The 21,339-nt window shown below is 44.5% G+C and overlaps 1 protein-coding gene across 9 annotated transcripts in view; it reads right to left on the minus strand.

Annotated features, from left to right (window-relative positions):
- DCLK2 (doublecortin like kinase 2) overlaps positions 1 to 21,339 on the minus strand; it is a 144,168-nt gene that overhangs the window by 1,727 nt on the left and 121,102 nt on the right. For 5 of the 9 annotated variants that reach the window (XM_004758034.3, XM_004758033.3, XM_004758037.3 and 2 more), the window contains 7 exons: positions 19,140 to 19,259; positions 18,760 to 18,906; positions 12,108 to 12,241; positions 11,624 to 11,701; positions 6,108 to 6,204; positions 5,088 to 5,168; positions 3,821 to 3,937 (listed from right to left, as the gene is read on the minus strand). In XM_004758034.3, coding sequence (XP_004758091.1) covers positions 3,821 to 3,937; positions 5,088 to 5,168; positions 6,108 to 6,204; positions 11,624 to 11,701; positions 12,108 to 12,241; positions 18,760 to 18,906; positions 19,140 to 19,259 — 774 coding nt within the window. Of the gene's footprint in view, positions 944 to 1,496; positions 1,578 to 3,820; positions 3,938 to 5,087; positions 5,169 to 6,107; positions 6,205 to 11,623; positions 11,702 to 12,107; positions 12,242 to 18,759; positions 18,907 to 19,139; positions 19,260 to 21,339 lie in introns of all 9 variants that reach the window. The other 4 variants (XM_004758042.3, XM_004758043.3, XR_199858.3 and 1 more) reach the window with 3 other exon arrangements.

Below are 21,339 nucleotides of genomic sequence, written 5' to 3' on the forward strand. Positions count from 1 at the left end.
AGAGGGAAGCAATGCAGGCGGCGGGAGAGGCAGGAGAAGGGAGGAGAGAAGCGGGGACAGAAACTAGACTTACTTCAAACAGAAGCAACACGATTGAAACAGTTTTGTCTATCTTTAATTAAGCCCAATCAGCCCCAAATGTCCCCTGAAAGGAACATCTTGACCTTGAGTAGGGAGACCACGCCATGTGAATTCATCCTTTCTCAAGGAGGCTAACCAGCAGCAGCGGGAAGGAGGTCTCTTAGAATTCCCTTTTCTGCCACAAGATGGCCTCGTCCCGTCCCTGAGACTGGGATGAGCCCCTGGGAAAAACCAAGAGGCTGCCCTACAAAGGCACTGTCCTTTTTTAAGGATCCTAAGGACAAGTCAAAGAAAATGCACGTGCTATTCAAACCCAAAGGCCTGTCTTAAACCAAAACCCCATCCAACAGAAATCTCTTCTCTGACCCCAAAGGCTCCACACCTGTCCTACTGATAAAGATGCATCTTTGTTCGAAATGTACTTGGAGAAAGAGAACAAAAGCCTTGGCAGAATACTTGTCCTATGCTGTTGTTCCCCCAAAGATGCTTGTTCACCCAATAAGAGGCAGCACTGAGCAGAACTCTCGGGGTCCTCCTCCCACCCGCTCGCCAGCTCTTCACCTAGGATGGCAGGCAACATGGCGAGCTGTGAAACTCTAAATTCAAGTTTTCCAAGGGCCCGTGACGCTCCCTGGAAAGGCTGTCGGTAGGTACAGGAGACCCGCCCCATAGGAAGCTACGAGCCGGGCGCTAGTGTCAGAAGTCTTGAGACAAGCATGCAGATGTAAGAGGGGCTGTGAGTTAGGAGAGGCTCTGATTAAGCACAGCGTGTGGAATACCAGAATTCTGCTTCAGGACTCCCCACAGTCTCAACTGGGTAAAGGGCAAAACTCTGAAGTGTGTCTCAAACTGTCAAATCAAACTGTCAAATAAAATGCAGACAAGAGCGTCAGCTTTACTTTTTCCCCCTGCTGTTATTGACGTTGTCACCCTATCATTTTCTCACAGGAGCCTCAGACGCGGGGGTATGGGGTGGGGCGCTCGGGCCGGGAGAGGCCTAGGAGCGAAGGCAGGCAGGACAGTTCTGACTGGAAGTTACACAGCAGTTACCTGAGGATTCGGCCCCATGGCACTGTTACCCACTTTCATGACTATTCGAATCTGTAGGAAACCAGGTTAGCGCCCTACTCTCATTATGAATACTGGGGAGAATCCTTGGTGGTTCACCATTTTTCCCATAAAAACCATTTAAAACTGTTCCTAAGGGCAGGACACACAGACACAGAGTAGTGGTGAAGAGGATGAGGAAGACAACACAGAAGCATCGCAAGCTGCCCCCACACAACCATGCCCCAGGCCAGGTCCTCGCTTGGGTGAGGATTAGCATGACATCCCCATGGGGGCCTTCTTGCCACTGCTTTTGGGAACGAGCCCAAAATTCACAGGCCGGCTTTTTGGCCGTTGAGAATTGGTACCTCCAGAGACAAGCTTTACTGATTTCTCCTGTAGGTACTGAATGTGACAATGCCACTCAGCAGTTCCTCAGAGCTAACAACCTGCAGAGTTGTGTAGGGAACATGAGGTTAGACGGGCCCCTGCCAACATGCTCAAAATGACAACTGAACATACATGTAAACACGCAGCTTGCACAGTCACCACTGGAATTACAGATATAAGAAGGGGTTGATCATTCACACAACCAGTTAAAGCTCAGAGGTTTGAAATGTGACTAGGGATCTCTTTCATCAGCAAGTAGAAACCTATCATTTGTAACCCCCAAGATACAGGTTTATTTAGAGGCTATTTAGAGGCTCTAAATATTATGACCCAGAATGGAGCCTACACTGGACCACAAGACAAAGGGCTGGATCATTCCAGAGCCTTGGTGGGCCACAGGCCTTCCACCATGACTCCTGGGTGGGCCCCGAGTCCACAGATGACCTAGGCAATGACGGTAAAATTCCCCTAAACCCGGACATGGTCCTGTAAAAGTCCTTCCTCTAGGAGACTATGAAGCTTAATTAACATAGTCATTAAATTTTGATTCTAAAAAACACTCTTCTTAAGGGTTTTCATTATGCGTCAATGGTTCCAATTTTTAATGTTTCATTTCTTTCTAAATTTCACAGAGGCTGCCCTCCAGTGGCATGCAACCAGGCCGTAACAGGCCATCCGTCCCCTCCATCAGTGCTCGCTCTCATAGGGGAACCACCTGAAAATACTCTCCTGCTGGTGAGTCAGTCAAGATGGTCCTTTTCCAAGTGTTTAAGCTGTAATTCTGTGACAGCTCTGACCTTCTCAGGCTTTCAGCAGAATACTGCTAAAACACTAAGAAAACCACATCTCAAGAGGCCTTCTTCTCATGATGGTGGCACGGAGTGCCCCAAAGTCCTGCACCACAACAAGAGACCCAGCCCATAGGCTCAGGCTCTGTCTGGGGAAGGGAAGCGGGGAGGGAGCACGCTTTCTAGCAGGGGTGGAATAAGGGAGTTACAGGATGTCCGGAAGACTGCCACAGGACAGACCACGAGTGGTGCTAAGGTGCCAGAAGCACTACCAAACATCCCACAGGGTTCTCTGTTCACAGCATCGGCGTGGGGGCTGGGGGGAGGGTCCCTCAAGCTTCTATCTGGATCCGGAATCTTCTTAAGCAAACATTCCTAGACTACAATGTGCCAGAGAAGAAGCCCCTGCTTTCCTTATAGTCGGGTAGAAAACAAGCTCAACCTTTCCAGAGGGTGACAGGCTTGTCCCGAGTTAGAAAGCTGGAACTACGGTGATGGCCCATCACTGGCTGTCAGGTGCCCAGCTGGCCCCGGGGATCCACTAACACCCAAGGTGATTGGATGGCCAAGCTGCTCACAGCTCAGGCCCCTGTCTCCTTAGAAATTCCAAGTCTGAAGCCACTCGTGTGAGGGGTGTGGGCAAAACAGAGCTCACCCCCCAACCCCCTGACACCGGGGCCTGGTCCCACAACAGTGGACCACAACAGTGTGGGAGACGCTCACAACCGGCTTTAAGGCCCGGCCTCGGCAAGGGGTCAGTTTTGGTTCAGCGAGTTAACAACACTTCTGGCTCAATTTTATTCTTTTTATTTTCCCTTTCACTAAATGTACCTTAATGTCACTTCCCTTACTTGAATGCCACTTTTGATTTATTGTGTTTATGGATTTAGATAAACTGCCTCAAAAACCTTTGAAAAGAAGGAAGGCCTAAAAAAATATGGGGATCATTGTTACTGACTTCTTGTAAAATCTAACCCTGAAAAAATTAATATTTTTTACATTGTTCTGTACTTCTAAAAGCCACACAACACTGACTTCTTAAAGGGATTTAACTTTAGCTGTTTCTTATCCTGGGTCCCAAAGAATAATTCCTACCTCACAGAGTATTTCTGAAGCCTCGAATAGGCAGGGAGTTACCTCCTCAGTCTGTAAACCCACCCAGGCTTGGGAACCCCTCTCCGGACCACACAGGGATGAGAACAGAAGCAGCGGCCAGGGAGGGCGCTGAGCCTGGAGGGAGAGGCCGGGGGCTCCTCGGCACCCGGGCCCATCCGACTGGCCTGGCTGGTCCTGCACAAACCCCTCCCCAGGACTCCAGGCCCAGGAGTCAGCCAGATGGGGGCTCTCCATGTGCCAAGCCAATCCTGAAGCGAAAAGAAGAACATGGAAGGTGCCACCTTCCATGAAAGGGAAAAAGCCCTTGGCTATCCACTTCTAAAGACTCAAGGTCAGCTGAGCAGTCAGGCCAGACACTGCCGCTTTCCAAGAACAGAACAGGGTGCCCTTCCACTTACCATGATAACCGAGACCCCGGTGGTGGTGCTGTTCTGTTTGGGGAGCGCATTATTAAAGTGCTGTTTGAGTTTACCTGTTACTTCAGCTTGCATATTATTCTCCTGGGAGGCATCATCCTGCAGGAAAGAAAAGAATCAAATATGATGATTTCTGACTCTCAGACCTAAGTTGTGTTTTCCTCAGTAGTCACCCCCACCCCACCATCTCTTCCTGAGAGGGCCCACCTTTACCACAGGGTTAGGGGAACATGACCTTCTAAAAATACTGCTGTGTAGCAGTCCTCTGTCCTCAGAAAGACCCCAGGCCATCTGCTCTGTTCCGTAAGCCTACAGTAGGCTGAGGAGAGAGCACCAGTCTCCAAGAGCACAAAAGAGGACACTCTTTAGGCTTCTGAGACTCTCCCCACAAAGCATAAATCCCACAGAATTTAGTATAGATCCCTCCCACTGTAACAACAATATTAATGAAAAGTTTATTATTTTAATCAAGAATTCCGTCACTTGTAAGTCTCGGCTGCTCATAAAGAAATGTGGAATCTCAGCCAATCGGGTTGAGACCCAAGTCCCTTGGCAGGATCCAAGAGACCAAAGCCTGATGTCAGGATGTGAGGGACCACAGAGATGGCGGAGGGGCCCAGGGAGCCACCCCGCCCCAACAAGCTGTCCAAAGCCCTTGGCTACACACATTAACCACACTCTCTCAGAGCCTCTGGGAGTAAAGAAAATGCAGACTCTCCCACCAGCACCATTTCATGGATCACATTTACCCTAGACCCAGAGGCACCACCCACCCCAAAAGATTTCTGGTCGACATCATGCCCCCTCCACCCAGCTGCAGGAAGGGGCTGTGTCTCAGCCTGCCTACCCACAGCAGGAGGTGTCCTGCGGCTCTCGTGTGAGCACATGCCATAAAGACGTAGGAATCAGGGTCTGAAACACACTCGTCCCCAGGCAAATCCTAAAATCTCTCAAACCCCAGAAGCACAGAAGGCAAAAGGTGAAAGGCTCTGAAGAGAGCATTCCGACCAACTCTTTCATTTTGCACACGTTGAAGGTGAGGGCCAGAAAGGGACAGTAACTTGCCAAGGCCAAATACTCCGAGATCCTCATGCCAACTGCTTTCTCGCAGAGAGCTACCTGCACACTACTTGCTCATGAGAGAAAACAGCCCGTTCATCTGTCGTGGGACTTGGAGGCAGGGCTCGGCATGCACACCGATGGTTACAGAACTTACAGATGTTCCTTCCCTGAGAACGTGGGTACTTACTGACACCCAGGGGTGGCTCAGGATTTCTCCCGCAGTACACCGAGCTTCGACGTTTACCTGAAGCATCTGACTGATTAATTCCTGGAAAAAGAAGACCACAGAGGAGTCGACGTGGGGGATTCCAGCATAAACAGGGATCTGAGTTTGCACCATGTACTTCAAAGAACCAGCCAACACAGCTGCTCAGCCATTTCAACATCAAAGCTATTATCACCTACACCTCTGCTGTCTACCAGGCAGTTACATAGACACGGCTGCAGCAGCACAAAAAAAGAGAAGGTCTCTCCTGGGTCTACATTAAACCAAGATGTTCTCTCCTAAAAGTTCTGGTGATTATCATCATTCCACAATTTAAAACCCACAGTATCGTTCCTTTTGGCAAGTTGGCTTGTCTTGTTCCCACATTCTGATGGCTGTCCAATATATATTTCTTAAAGAAATGAAAGAATGAATGTTTAGGGCTTAGAGAAACATAGGAGGGTGGCAGGGCAAACTGGGAAGACAGCCAGTCCAGCGTTCAGAATTTGCTTAAGAGTTTCAAGACAATTATCATGTGCTCTCACTGATATGTGGAATTTAAGAAACAAGGGACAGGATCATAGGGGAAGAGAGGAAAAAAATGAAACAAGATGAAACCAGAGAGGGAGAAAAACCACAAGAGATTGTAATCTCAGGAAACAAACTGAGGGTTGCTGGAGGGGAGTGGTGGGGGCGGGATGGGTGTAACCGGGGGATGGACACTGGGGAGGCACATGATATAATGAACACTGGGTGTTATGTAAGACTGATGAATCACAGACCTGTACCCCCGAAACAAATTAATACATTATATGTTAATTTTTTAAAAATCTTTAAAAAAGTTTCAGAGACTATACTGTGAAATGAACTTAAAGAAGAAACACACACAATAAAATTTAAGACAAAACCTGGAGCTCACTCCCAAGAGCTGCAAAAGCCCCACACAACAGAGGAGGGCCGGTCGACAGAAAGCAACCCACAGCAACAAACCCATATGGGTACCTTTGCTGAGTCTGTGATGTTATCCCAGTAGGGGGCTGGAAACTCCAGCTTCCCAGCCAAGATCTGGTCGAAAAGATCCTCCTGAAGATTGTTCTCACTAAGTCAGTGACAAAGAATGGGAGAGAAACCAAAGTCGTCGTCATACAGTTTTTCAACAAAATGGTCACAATAAGAGTGGGGAGAGGAGTCCAATCTCTCAACTTCACTTGTTATGACCCATTTTTTCCTTTCAGACAATGTGCTAAAGAACGTTTCCATAGGCCTAAGTATCAGGGAGAGAGAGTACCCAAGACCCAAGGAGTCTGTTCAGTGAGTACAGTTTCAGCTTGGGAAGACAAAGTAATTTTGGAGACGAACAGTGGTGATGGTTTCACAATACTGTGAATGTACCTATGCCACTAAAGCTGTACATTTAAAAATGGTTAAAATGGCAAATTTTAGATTGTATATATTGTGCCAAATAAAGGAAGGACTCAAGAAAAAATGGAATCCACAAATAATCTCAATTCTTATTTCAGAAAAAAAAAAAAAAAAAACCCAAACACTTCAGCATCTGCCCTCATTTAATCTCTCGAGGCAATCAGAGTGGAAAAGTAGCAAATCCGAGTCAGATCTTGCCCTTCCCATGTGCTTTTCCAATAAAACAGCGAAGATCAGTGCAACAGCCGAGAGATGAAAAAGGTATGAGGAGTCCAGAATCTGAATACAATATTCACGACATAATGAGCTCCCCACCGGAACTCGACTTTCACTGAAGCTCCACCTGAAAAAAAGAGCCCATCCAAGAATGGCAACTGGGGCTGCCACAGGCTGAGGCGGCCGGACCTTGCAGATACCTCCCGGCGGGCATCAGTCCTCACAGGGGCTCTTGCACACACAGCGGTGCCTAATGAATGAATGAGGACCTGGCCTGCGACGGAAGAAGCGCGGATATGTGCAAACACTACTGGGAACACTTTGGGAAGCTGGATATCCCCAAACTCACAGAAAACAGAGCTCCAGAGCCACCTCCCGGCCCCCCGGCCCCTCCCCCATGGATTCATCAGGTGCCTCGAGAAAACAAAGTCATTAGCTTTTTAGGCCATTACCAAGCCTTACTGGAAAACTCAGACTGGGCTATTAGAGTCCAAATCCAGGATTGGACGCTCAGTTTCAGCTGGAAAGTGTGCAACCTCTCTCTTTGGAGCAGCCAACAGGGCCCCTGAGGCGTGTTGCTCAGCGTACTCACACAGGACCCTCCCCAGTCTTCACCACATAAGCCCAGTCATGCTAATTGCCCTCTCGGAGTAAGTGACTGTGGTGTCCGTAGAAGTTAATCGTGCAGGGCAGTGCCTAGCGACAAATTCTGGGGCTGCCTGATGATGGGATGATTCCCACTCCTGTTCAGTGAACAAGGGTATAGGCAAACCTCATTTTATCTGGGCTTCACTTTACTGCCCTTTGCAGATCATCTCTGTTTTACACAATGAGGGTTTATGGCAGCCCTGCGTTGAGTGCATCCATCCGTACCACTTTCTAATGGCGTTTGCTCACTTTGTGTCTCTATGTCACATTTTGGTAACTCTCGCAATATTTCACACTGTTTCATTATTATTGTTAGTTAAGTGATCTGTGCTCATCGACTACAACCTGCTAAAGCTCAAATGATGGTTAGCGTTTTTTAGCAATAAATTATTTTTATTTTAATATTATTATTGTTGTTGTTGTTATTTTAAAGTAGGCTCTATGCCCAGCCTGGGGCTTGAACTCATGACCCCTGAGATCAAGAGTCGTAATCTCTACCATCTGAGCCAGCCAGCCAGCCAGCCAGGTACCCCTGTTTTTTTTTTTAAACAAAGCATTTTTAAATTAAGGTGTATGACTCGCTTTTTTAGACATAATGCTATTGCACACTATTTAATAGACTACAGTACAGTGTAAACATAACCTTTATATGCACTGGGAATCCAGAAAATTCATTGGACTCGCTTTACTATGGTGTTTGTTTTATTGCGGTGTCCTGGGACTGCTCTCGAAACATCTCCATGCATGCCTGCAGAGTCGGTGAGCTTTGTGAACATCTGTGACCTCTCCCTAAGCCAGCTGAACTGACCTCTGTCAGTCCATGAAGTCTGGGTCAAGAGGCACAATGAGGAGAAGTCAAGCCAGACAGCCCGGTGAGGCAAGAGATCCCCACTGCTGTCCTGGGAGGTGCTTGTCTATGACGGCACCACAGACTATTTCTTTCTAAGTGTCTATGTGTTTTCTTTTTCACTGTTATTTCCTTAGTGACTGAACTCAGCTCGAGTCTCCTTCCAGATGAGTGAAGGAGGCACAGAACACAATGAGGCTTTACAGACATCTTTAGGAGACTAGAGGACCCCAGGAGACAATGTTAGAAAAAGATGTTAAAAATCACCCATCTCCAGAACTGTTCCTTTTAGCCATCCCTATTACTCATCTCCCTTTTATTTTCTGGAATACCAAACAGCTTATGTTTTATTAATATAGATGTCTTTTATTTTGTTAGTATACAGCTAAAAAGTTGGAAAGGTACCTGCAGCAAGTCACCTAGGTGCTTGGCAAAATAGTCTGAGTCAACAAACACAAGCCTACAGGGTCTTGACAATTAGAAGGCACCTTTTAGGATCCACAGTGAGAAATGCAAGTGCTTTGAGAACTTCAGACCACCCCTCACTAGAAGAACAGAAAGCTAATTTATCCTTCGAAATAGTCACATAGTAAAAGTCACTCCGATGAAATCTACACTGCACTTATTAACACATTTATACTCCACAGTCTGGCTGAGATGCTTTCAGGGCACTTTTAAATCCTAAAACAATAGAGCCCATGGACCAAGGTGCAGCATGTTTAAAATGTACAGTAAGAAAAACCTTGAAAACAATAAGTCTGAGCACACTCTCTCTTTTCAATGGCAAATTGTTAAAGGTCCTATGATGTTACTTGAAATGTTATAAACTATCTCACAAAGGATGTTCATACAATTCACTTATTGGGGAATGAGTGTATATTTCAGAAAAAACAATATTATCAGTACAGTTATGCAAATATCACTTTATGTCAGGGGCCCCAAGAACAGACTTTCTTGGGCTGCAGCTAACCTCATGGTTGCAGGACCAGCTTCTGAATAGAAGTCAGCAGCTTTTGTAACCAGCTTGACTGCTTTGATTAGCTAGACTTACCTCCAGTTCCCACAAAAAAGCTGCTGTCCACTGAGCAACCAGTCACAAGTGACACATACTGTTCAATCTCAGTGTCGCTTTTGTTAAAAAGTAAAAAGCAAAATCAAATAAAAAAAACTTGTAGACTGCCCTGGTGCGTGGAAACACTAGAGGGAGTTGTGAGCACACATTCCTCTAAACTGATCCCTGATAACCCTTTCCCAGCTGACGCCAAGGTGGGTTAACCTAGGAAGGCACCCCTGCTATAATTGGCCCCATGATAATGTGCCATCAAAACACACTGCCCCCTGGACTTGACTAGTTCCTCAAACAGGTCAGTGCCCAAACCAGCCAGAATCTAATGGAACTGTAAATGTAAAATAGCCACAAATCATTCCACTCCATGAACAGACCTGGTTAAATCTTCTCTCACATTTACTCTAGACTCAGGAGTGTAACTTCATTTGGTCCATGGGACATCAATCAGCAAAGTGAGTCAAGGGGCACCTGGGTGGTTCAGTGGGTTAAGCCTCTGCTTTGGGCTCAGACTGTGATCTCAGGGTCCTGGGATTGAGCCCTGAATCAGGCTCTCTGCTCAGCAGGGAGCCTGCTGCCCCCTCTCCCCACTCTGCCTGTTTCTCTGCCTACTTGTGATCTCTCTTTGCCAAGTAAATAAAATCTCTAAAAAAAAAAAAAAAGCGAATCAAGCAGAGACTTGGAAAATGGTTGGGCAAATGAACTTGCCTTCTCTTTGGCCGCTTTTGGGAATCCTATAAAGCCACCATCATGTGAAACCAAGGCTAAGCCACTGAACGCTGAAGGACACTTGACAGAATCTTATCTATGGCTCCTGCTGACACTGAGCCAACTACCAGGCACATGAATGCTGCCACATGGAGCTTCCACGTCCCAGCTGGCCAGCCCAGACAGGAAGAATGGCCCAGTCAGTCCACAGAACTGACAGCTCTAACTTTTAGAGTGGTTTGTTAGTTAGCAAAAGCTGACTGCTAAGGTCTTCCCACCTGCAGACACCCAACCCTAGCCACAAGGACAAGGTCCCACTCAAATCTCTCTTTCATTTAACCTTCCCAGCCTCAAAGGAGCAGGTCTTCATGTGTTTCGTGTATTCTTCTTGATCAATATTCTGGTGATGGGCATCTTTACACCATAAGGCTCTCAGAAGTAGAGACTGACATCTCTGTGTCCTCACTGTTGTGTCTACTGTAATGTCAGCGAAAAAGAAAACCGCTCAATTCATTTGAAAACTGACCATTTAAAAAGGATACACCTTCCAACTTCCCTGTGTGTTTCAAAGCTTTATAATAAAATGTTGGGGAGGGGCAGTGAATTCAACCTGCTGAACTTACTGACCTAACACCACACCATAACTATGACATCAGAGAATGTGCATTGTTTGCCACATGATTCCCGACACTTAGAACAGTGTCTGGCACACAGCGGCTACTCAACAGTAGTTGTAAAATGAACAAAATGGAGGATGAAAATGAAGAGAAAGAGAGCTCAAGAAAACTCAGAAGAAAAGTATACTTGCATCATGAGTTGAACTTCTGCTTCCAAAGCATTCATTTGCTCCAAAGAAGAAGATGGAACAGACCAAAAGAGGCGCTGTGGTCAAAGCCCTGCACTCCCTTCATGTACACCCTGCTGGGGAACTGAGTGTGTCCTGGGCCATCTGTTCCACACTCTGACACCTCTGTGTGGCCATCTCTGCCCTGCTACCTGGTGAGATATGTGGTTACCAAGAGTAGGTCTGTTGGTTCCAAGGCCTATTTATGCTGAAAGCGTTTGTAATTCTACTTCATTAAATATTATGTAAACCGTGAGATTAATTTTAAAAGAAAGAATTCACTGTTTCTATGAGTCTATGAGAACTAAGTTGACCATTTGGGAAAGTGAGTTGTTTAAAAAAAAAAAAAAAAAAGACCTGCTGTCAAATGAAGTAGGAGAAATAACTATTAAGACCTGGAAAAAGTTCTGTTTACCTAGAAGGATCAGATTGCTTCACTAGCATCTTTAAATCTTACTATCCTTGAAAAAGACTGAGAATGGAAATTGTAGACATTGGACGATGGGTGTGTTTTACAGAAGAATGCCCATAAGAAACTCAAAGGGCCATACACCATGCAAAGTCCTTGGCCTCACATCAAAAGTGTGGTCAAGGAATATCCAGTAATAGGTTGTAAATTAAGATAAAAAGTGAAAGGTATGTTTATGTAATTTTTAACTGACATTTTTATTGACCACTTTCTGGTCCTGATTGCCAGGATGAGGTTGCCTGCTGATCAAAGGGAGAGAGTTTACAATTCAAATGTTATTACTCAAAGAGCCACTGACCTCCGGAATGGTGGGAACCCACAGAGAAGTATGTATGTAATCACGCCTGCTGCCCAAATGTCCACCTTCAGGCCATAGCTGGGAAAACAAAGTGGGTGGAGGAGAAGAAATAAAGACATTACTCCCGAGGACCCTCCACATTACTGGAGTACTTGCTTCTTTGTTACGAAAAAGGAATTTCTCAGTGTCAAAGCACTCATTTCACGTAGAGGAATTAACTGCCCTTTGGACAGAGGCATCTACTCTTCTCCCAACCTAACTGCAATCTTGGGGACTACTGGCCTCCGGACAAAAGTCCAAGCCTCTGGCTCCTGGATACAGAAGCACAAACCTGAGTTCCCGAGATCACAGTCACGATGCAGGTAACAGCCTCTCCCACCCCCCACCTTCCCAGGAGGCCCGTGAATACACAGCAGCTGGGGTGGCAGCACATACCTTCTTCCACCAAAGTGAAAGTACCAACCAAAGCTACCAGGAGTCTTACCCAGTTTCAGCAATTATTTCTGGAGCCACATAAGTCGGTGTGCCACAGACTGTATATAAAGGACCTTCTACCACAGTGGCCAGCCCAAAATCTCCCAGTTTCAAGGACTTGGTTCCGTCGGGATATTCACACACCTGGAACAGAAACCAGCCAACAGTCAGTAGCTCCTTTTCTCAGCGATTCTGAAAGGGCCTTTGGAATTAGATAGAAACAACACAGATACATGTATTTATCAACTTTAAAAAAAAATCCCTGAGATAATAACACCATGATTTATTTTTGATGCTTTAAACTCTGAATTTTTTCTTTAGAAATTTTGCACGATTGTGTGAAATCAGAAAGACAGTACCTTCCATCTTCGCTAAAGCTCCTTACCTAGGAGTATAATAAGTATGTGTGCCTGCGGACACAACAGCTGGGGTGCAGGCAGCTGCTTACCCAACATGGCCAGAGAGGCCTCTAAGCTCAGAAACGGGAACTGACCTTTGTTGCATGTTTGCTGTGTGTGAGGTACTTGAGAGTCTCGGAAATGCTGTTTACCGTGCCCACTAAAACACTTCCATGTTTAGCTTAGAACATGAAATCTGGACTTGTTTTTGGGACAGTCAATGGCAAACATAAATATTTCATAGGGAAAAATTTTATAAATTTAGAAAGAAAATAAACTTTGGGAACAGACGGCCTGAACTTAAATCACCAACCACCCCACCTGCTTCCTGGTTGCGTGACCTTCGTGAGCCACTCCCTGAACATGTTTCTTCACCTGGGAGACATGAGAACAGCCCCTGACCCCTGGGGTTGGTGTGAGGAGACCAAGCTTGGATCAGGGTTCAGTGAATGAGCCCCTTCCTTCCTTTTCCCAGAAGGTCTGGCTGATAAGATCAAATAAATATCATATTGCAAACGGTTTAAAAATGCTGGTAAAGGGGTGCCTGGGTGGCTCAGTGGGTTAAGCCTCTGCCTTCGGCTTGGGTCATGATCCCAGGGTCCTGGGATTGAGCCCCGCGTCCGGCTCTCTGCTCAGCAGGGAGCCTGCCTCCTCCTCCTCCTCTCTCTCTGCCTGCCTCTCTGCCTACTTGCGGTCTGTCTGTCAAATAAATAAAAATCTTAAAAAAAAAATGCTGGTAAAGATGTGAACGCTCTTTGTTTACATGGGAAGCAATCTTTCTAGAAAACATTTAAGCAACATGTAAATTTCTTAAAAATTATTTCTAACCCTTGCTTTTAAGACCCAACCCTAAGGGAATAGAGATGAACCCAAAGGTTACACACAATGCCACCAATCTAGAATTTATCTATGTTTTCAAAATTGGAAAGAACATGAACAATGAACAAGACAAGGACTTCATAAATTATGGTACATTCCTATAATAAAATACACTCACTAGTAAGCACATTTCAACGAAGTACTAATCCTATGGAAAATATTCACTATATTACAGAAGAAAAGAATATTCAAAATTATATATTCAGTATAATACACCAAAATAGTCAATTTATTTCTAGGTGGTAGCACTGCAGTTTCCTTCAGCTTTCTTCTTTACAGACTTTTCACTAGTTTCCAAAACCCTTATAATGAACATGTATTGGTTCTATAATCAGAAAAAATTAATTTTATTTATAAGCAAACTTTCCTTATGAGATCAAAATCTGAAAGCTACATGCTAAATAGATGGTTTTTAGATTTAACTGCATGAACTTTAACATCCTTGTCTACTCATCTTGAGATGAATTATCTTGAGAATGGTGAATTTCAGAATACAGAGATCTAATCTGTACTAATGTAATGTCATTCTCTACTTTTATATTTTTGTTCTATTTAGTTTTCTTTTCCTCATATTTTACGATGAACTGAACCAGATCCTCACTCAAATCATTTCTTACTAAAAGATGAACAATTTAGAAAATTATGTTTTTTCAAGATAAGCATGTTAATAACATTTTCCATGAGTCTGATACTTAATGAGGGGAAGTGATTTACAGAGACATCATGAAAAAGCATCAAAATCAGGGCTCCCCCATGTCACCAATACCCAAACTGTAGAGGCATTTAAAAAGTGTGACACTGACATTCCTTACCTGGGATGTCCTCATCAGCTTAAGAAGAATGTGTTTCACCTTAGCGTTTTAGTAAGTGCTTTCACAATTATGTACTAAGTATACATCCCCAGCACACGTCTTTATGACTTTCAAGTTTCAGGGGAGTAATGGTGAGGCTGTTGAGTCCCTCAGAGATATTTATCATTCTGAGTCCGCCACAACTCAGCAGAGGCATATTCTAAGCTACTAATGATTTAGCCTAAAGCAAGAGAAACCAGGTTCTCAGTCATGCCAGGGTCTTAGGATGACTTTCCATCCATTATGTTTAATGTAAACATTAACGAGAACAATCTGATATAGAGAATTACAGTTAGAATTTATGATGCATTTACTGAAACCCAGACTTCAGAAATTCCCCCAAGTAACTGCAGTGATAAGAACATTCTAAGCAACATTATAATTTTCAATGCCTGTATCATGGAAGCAAAAAAAAAAAAAAAGTTTCATTAATGTCATTGTGATTTTGTTTTTACAAGTTTAAAATACACTCATTAGGTACATTTTTTTGAAAAATAGTGTTTACTTTAGACACGTAATTTACAGACGCCTAGGGGTATTTGAGGGTTGTTGTCAGACACTCAGAAGTCCCCAAAGCCCCGTTTCTCATATTGCCTATAAGGAATTCAGAGTCAGACGCAGGACCATAAATAGAAAGGTACTGGGCAGTTCATAATCACTGAATTATGTCTGGGCAAGTGGCACTCCTTGGCTAAACATCAAAAGAGAAGTGTCATAAGGAGCAGACAAGCCCGAAATAATACTTCATCTGATTCATCACTTCCCAACACGAGACCCAGAGGCAAATATGTGAAAGATAATATGAGTTCATTTCAGAATCTTAGCTGGAGATGCTCTTCAAAGCAGGAATATTTATCAATCTATACATATAGATGCACATTCGTGACACCGCTTTAAAAGACCGGCACTGACATACACACATATGGCATTGCTTTAAGAGACCGATTTGAAGAAAGAGCCAAACGAGTGCGTACAGGGGCTCCAAAGGCCTTCTGTTCTGGCAGAGTGCTCCTTTCTCTCCCCAGCCACTGACATCTCCCAGAACCAGAGAGATTCCAATGCTTTTCCCACACATGATCTCACTGGACCAGAGTCCAGACAGAGTCACCCCCCTGGGTGAACAGGAAAATAACTCTTGCCTCTGTTTTACAGATGGGGAAACTGAGGCACAGAGAACTCAAGTCACAAGCAGCTATCAAGTGGGGGTTCCAACCAGTACCTTTGCCCCCTCATGGCACCATCCTGCACCAGCTCTAGGTCTAAACGCAAGACAGTGGGCCTGGAAGAAGCCTGCCGGCAGCCTGCACCCACACACAGATGCTGAGAGAGTCTTGACCATCATGACCGCGACACCAGCCCTGCGGTGCTCAAATGCCCCACCACACACGGAAGAGATGCTCTGTCAGAGGCTGCATTCAGAATGCAAAAGCTGAAGATGTGAGGAATGCAGATCCCACATACAAAGCGAACGCTACGTGTTCTCTAAATAAAATGTCAACATAATGATTTAGAAGGGCTTCAAATATGAGAAACCAAACGTCTTCTCTCCCCGGTCTCCAGAACTCCTGGAAAAGCAGAATTTATCACTGGTCTCCCATAGTTAAGTCTGACAGGGCACCACCGGGCTGTAACTCACGGCATTAATGGCCACTCCCGTGCTCCCTGACACGGCGACCCATACGTCTCTACTGGCAGGGTTTTAAATTATGACGCTGCTCCCGGAGAAGGGGATGCAAATCAGATGTGTGAATGCTTTGGTGCTTAACAACGGAATTTGCTTTTAGGGTAGGAAGAGGCTGACAGTCACTCTGTGTATTTACTTTCAGTGCCTCAATGGCACTTTCTCATCCTGAGGCAATAATGCCATCCTGCTGACTAACTGTAGAATCTGCAGAGTGATCTAATTAAGTTCTCAACAGCAGGCTTATATTTTACTTAGAGCTGTGCAGCTAAGGGCTTCCAAAGCCTGACCCTTTTCTATCACACTTTAGCCTTATCCAGACATCCATTTTATCATCTTCTTCCTTCTCTTCCCCTTTGGGTAGCAAAGTGGGGTCGCAGCAGGTCTTGAAGACAGGGTGAAGACTCGTCTGAGGCAAGTTAGACAGGATGAGGAAGTTGGTTCCAATTTTCTGGTTATATTCTAAGACAGTTCATGTTGGAGACCCTGGTCCCCATCATGTGGCACGAGAAAGGGAGGCAGGATCAGACTCTGAGATGTTCTGTACATTGTGAGTGGAAAACAGAAGAAAAGGGAAGTAAGAATGGAATTGACATTCTGGGAAACAGACCCTCCCTAGCTTACAGCCAGTTCGCCAAGGCCTCAGTCACCTTTCTCCCAGGCTTCAGCCATCAGAGCTGCAGTGTGAGCTGGCTGCACAGTAACCTATTGTCCTTAGGGACCCGTGGCTCTGTATTTCCAGAAAATGTCAGTAACCACAGCCACCAGGGTGAAGTGGGCCAGGGATAGCAGGGAGAAACAAAGGAGGCATCCTCATTAATACCAAGGCATTGACATCTGGCCACAGCCAGACAAAGCCTTGTTACCTTTGCTTGTGGAGCCCCTGGACAACCTCAGTTCCATGCAGGACAGACAGACACTGACAGACACTATAAGGTCATAATGACCAAGAAGACGTTTTTTTGTTTTTAAGTTTTGGTTTTTTTTTTTTTAAGATTTTATTTATTTATTTGGCAGATAGAGATCATAAGTAGGCAGAGAGTCGGGCAGAGAGAGAGAGGAAGGGAAGCAGGCTCCCCACTGAGCAGAGAGCCTGACGTGGGGCTCGATCCCAGGACCCTGGAATCACGACCGGAGCCGAAGGCAGAGGCTTTAACCCACTGAGCCACCCAGGTGCCCCGGGAAGACTGTTTTGAGGAGAGAACACCATATCCTCACTTCTATCCCAAGGCCCAGTCTATAATTCTGTCTCTGTTCCTCCTTAGAGTTCATAAAACCAAGTCTATAATACATCCTGTTTTACAGAGAAAGGACGTTTATTTTCCCAATAAGAGAACCTAGACATGAAACATAACTCTTCAACGCAGAAGACAATAAGAAAAAACCAACCAACAAACAAACTCACATACTTTGAAGTGGATACTCAGATCATCAAATGGTATTACCAAAAGTAGAGAATGGATTAGCAGAAAGTCCCCAGGATGGCCTAAAAGCCTCAACATCAATGCATATTCCTTTCAACAATTACTTGTACAGTGCAAGTATGAGACAAGCTGCAAAGACTTGAGTCTGAGTGCCAGATGTTAGCTAGCTGAGTGACTACCAGTGCTCAGTCACCAACCATTTACTCTATGTCCAGTCTGTGCTTCCTTGGCACTGTTCAGGGCACTGGCGACATGAAAATAATGGAGACAAAAACCTTGCCCCTAATAGCGCTTTATCTAGAGAAAGAGTCACTCAAGTACATGATAAACTCACCACACCAGGGCACATAGAACAGAAATGAAAGGGGGCCATGACTGACTCTGTCTGGGGAGTTAGGAGTGATATCAAAGAAGACATACCTTTTGCTCAGTGTCATATGAGAGGAACGTGTTTGCCATGTTGCCAGGAGACAGGATATTGCAAATGTAGACCAGTATGGAAATAAACAGTGATATGTAATGGTGTTGATAAAGTTAAGTCTTAACTAATGACTGGGGATGGGAAAATCAGAGTTTGGATTATCCATGATGTAGAATACTCACAAAATCCCACCTCCTAAGCTGTAATGATGACAATACTCAGCCCTGAAAAGTGGAAATTGAGGAAAAAATGGTCCTGTGCGTTTGGGTGTTTGGGGGGACGGGGAGGAGGGTTGTGTGTTGATCGAAGTTCCTAATCAGCGTCCCTAAAATTCCTCTACGGTGTGGACACAAAGGTTGGCCCAATGAGCAAGCTGTGTGTACGACAGCTGCCATGGAGGTTGAGTGCCACTCTGGACAGATGGGTGGGGAAGAGTCAGGAACAGGAGAGGAGCCTGGAAATGTAAACCGGGACCAGACCATGCAGCCCTCTGAGTGCCACAGACTTTCTTCTGGAAAACAATGGGACACATGAGATTTCTTAGCCAGAAAAATTAGCATCTGAGTCTCAATTTCTGTAGCTGTAAAGCTGAGAGAAACGGACCAGATTACTTCCAAAGTTCTGTCCTGAACATAAACGAACCATCACATTCTATTTCTGTCTCCTGTAAGCTCCTGATTTTATCTCTAGTTTATTCTTCAGAAGTTTTGCCTCATAAAATAATTTTCCTTCTTACTTTATTCAGCATAGTATCAATCAAAATGGAAACGGAAACATGTTTTCTAATGTCTGATAAACAATACATGCAGAAGTGCATATCAATTCAAGAAATCCATTAATAACTTATGGTCATTGTCTTGAGTCATGGTGAATCTCTAAATTTAAAATCTCTCAGTCCTTATTGCAGGATTGGTACAGATTCTGAAGTGATACTGTTTGCACATGATCATGTCATTTTAAGGGAACAGAGGCATGAACTGGAACAAAAAAAAAGCAAAGATGACATACCAAGAGGTTCTCTGGCTTGATGTCTCTGTGCACAATGCTCAGGCCATGAAGATACCTGAGGGCGTTGGCCAGGTTGTACACCATTGCACTGCCGTCTCTCTCAGTGTACTTGGTTGAAGAGGTAATTGCATCAAAGAGATCTCCACCCTGATGCACACAAAAAAGAACACAACAGAATGTCAACAGTGACAAGCCTATGAAGGTAATAAAGAAGGTTCATCACCCTAGAGTAGATGAAAAATGACACAAGTCCATAAACAATTATAAATAACAAAAGCCTCAAGGTAGGAAAATATGTTTCCAATTAGGGCTTTCAAGAATATGATAAGTCTTGGGATTTGGCACCAATGAAATCTCCTGAAATCTCTCCATCCTCTTACTTTGACCAGTTCCATCACTAGAAAGAGCTCAGTAGCTGTTTCCATCTCCTCAACCAGCATGATGATATTCGGATGTTTCACCCTGCGCAGGATTGACACTTCATTCTCAATCAGGTGCTCCTGTCAAAGGAAGAGATTAGAGAGGTGGGTCAGGAACCGCAGAACCCTCTGCTCTATCCCTATATTCTGGAAGATACACGACGGGAGATTGGACGCCGAAGGAAGCATCTCCCTTGGTGCAGAGACAAAACAAGTCCTGGCTGAGTCGGTTTCCATTGTGACAGGACAAGTCATAGTGACTGTGACAAGTCACAGTCACTAGCAAAAAGGAACAGATATCCTTGAAAGGGATCAGCGGTGCTGCTCTGGTACACAGAACATACTGCCTTCTGGTCTCAGCATTGCCTCTGATGCTGTAAGAGGTCATGAGACTGAGAAAGCTTGGGCACAAGATACTGTGCTTTGTGAGTCAGCTGAAACCACTTTTTTTTTTTTTTCTTAAAGAGAAGAAAAGTGATGCCTGGTTTCTCAGTGGGTTAAGCCTCTGCCTTTGGCTCAGGTCATGATCCCAGGGTCTTAGGATTGAGCTCTGCACTGGGCTCTCTGCTCGGCAGGGAGCATGTTTCTTCCTCCTCTCTCTGCCTTCCACTGCCTACTTGTGATCTCTGTCAAATAAATAAATAAAATCTTAAATAAAAAAAAAAAAAAGAGAGAGAGAGAGGGAGGGAGAGGGAGAGAGAATGTTAAGGAGGCTCCATACCCAGAACCAAGCCCCACACGGGGCTCAATCTTATGACCCTGAGATTACAACCTGAACTGAAATCAAGAGTTGGGTGTTTAATGGACTGAGCCACCCAGGCTCCCCACAACCACTTTTTGAGTATACACTCAAAATCAAGATCTATATAAGGAAACTATATAAGGAAATTTGCACATGTATGGAATACAACTTGAGCATTATTTTTTTTAACCCATTACTAATAATGAATTTGAATTTCATGCTGAATTTCTGAAAAAAAAAAAAGTTCTCCCTCTATGTCTGGGTATGGAATCATTCATTTCATATCTCAGAAATCAGGAAACATAGAGTACCACAGGGACCACTGTTTTTATTTTAACTCTAACCACTTCCTCGAAAATACTACCTGATTATCAATCCTGGCGAGTCATGCAGCTGGGATCGGCACTGTAGCAAAATGTTTACCCACAGTATTAAGGAGTTATTTTCAATACACCAAACATGAATCAGAAATAACTACTGCTCTGTTTCTATGAGACATGAAAATATTTCAATAATATCACATGTGTTGATCCTTATTAGCTATAGCAATGAATTATTTTGAATTTAGGGTATGCTCTATTAAATTAACTAATTGCCCTCTGACACATTCTCAGTTTTCAAATATAACTTTTACATAAAACTTACCATATAAGAGATAGCATTTGCTACCTAACACACACATACATATACATCTGTGTGTGTGTGTGTGTGTGTGTGTGTCCCTTCCTCATAGTGTCGTCCCATTCGTCTTTGCTATCATGAATCCAGCACTCAATAGTGTTCCACTGCAACGGTAAGGTAATTATCTCCAGGTCAAGATGTCATGGAGGTTCTCCATGTATCTTCATGCACACATGTGGACATGCCTTTTTACTCTAAGCCACCTCAAACAGCCTGAAAACTGCACAAGCTCCTGCCCATGAAGGCCATTTCTCCAATGTTGAATGCACTGTGCTTGTTCAAGAAGCCATTCGGTAACTGTTGGCAAATGACAGTGCAGATGCTAAATGGAAGTCGGAAAAGAAAAGAAAATTTACGAGGAATCTAGTTGCTATCTGTCAGTCTCTTTGCAAAACAAAGTATCTGTGTGATGTCTTAACACTTTATCCTTAGAACAGTCTTTTGAGGGGAAATGTAAACCTAGGTTTCTGACATCCAAGCCCACATTTTTTGTACGACACAATATCACCTCTTAAAAAAGAATGCTTCAGTAGAAGTTGGAGTTTTTCAAAGTGAACATGACAGCTGCAAAGCGGAAAGTACTTAATTCCTTGGAAAGATAGGAACAAGAGGTAGTCTTATAGTGAGTTGGGGTCCAGGCAGAATCACACTAGGCTTGGCTGGGAGGAGGATCTATGCCCCTTAATGAGCAGGAGTGGAAAGCCTACACCCAACCAGCTTGGGGCTCAACAAATGCTT

The sequence above is a fragment of the Mustela putorius genome, unplaced genomic scaffold (genome assembly GCF_011764305.1).
Source record: "Mustela putorius furo isolate JIRA1106 unplaced genomic scaffold, ASM1176430v1.1 tig00000242_pilon_pilon_pilon, whole genome shotgun sequence".
NCBI classification, from domain to species: domain Eukaryota; kingdom Metazoa; phylum Chordata; class Mammalia; order Carnivora; family Mustelidae; genus Mustela; species Mustela putorius.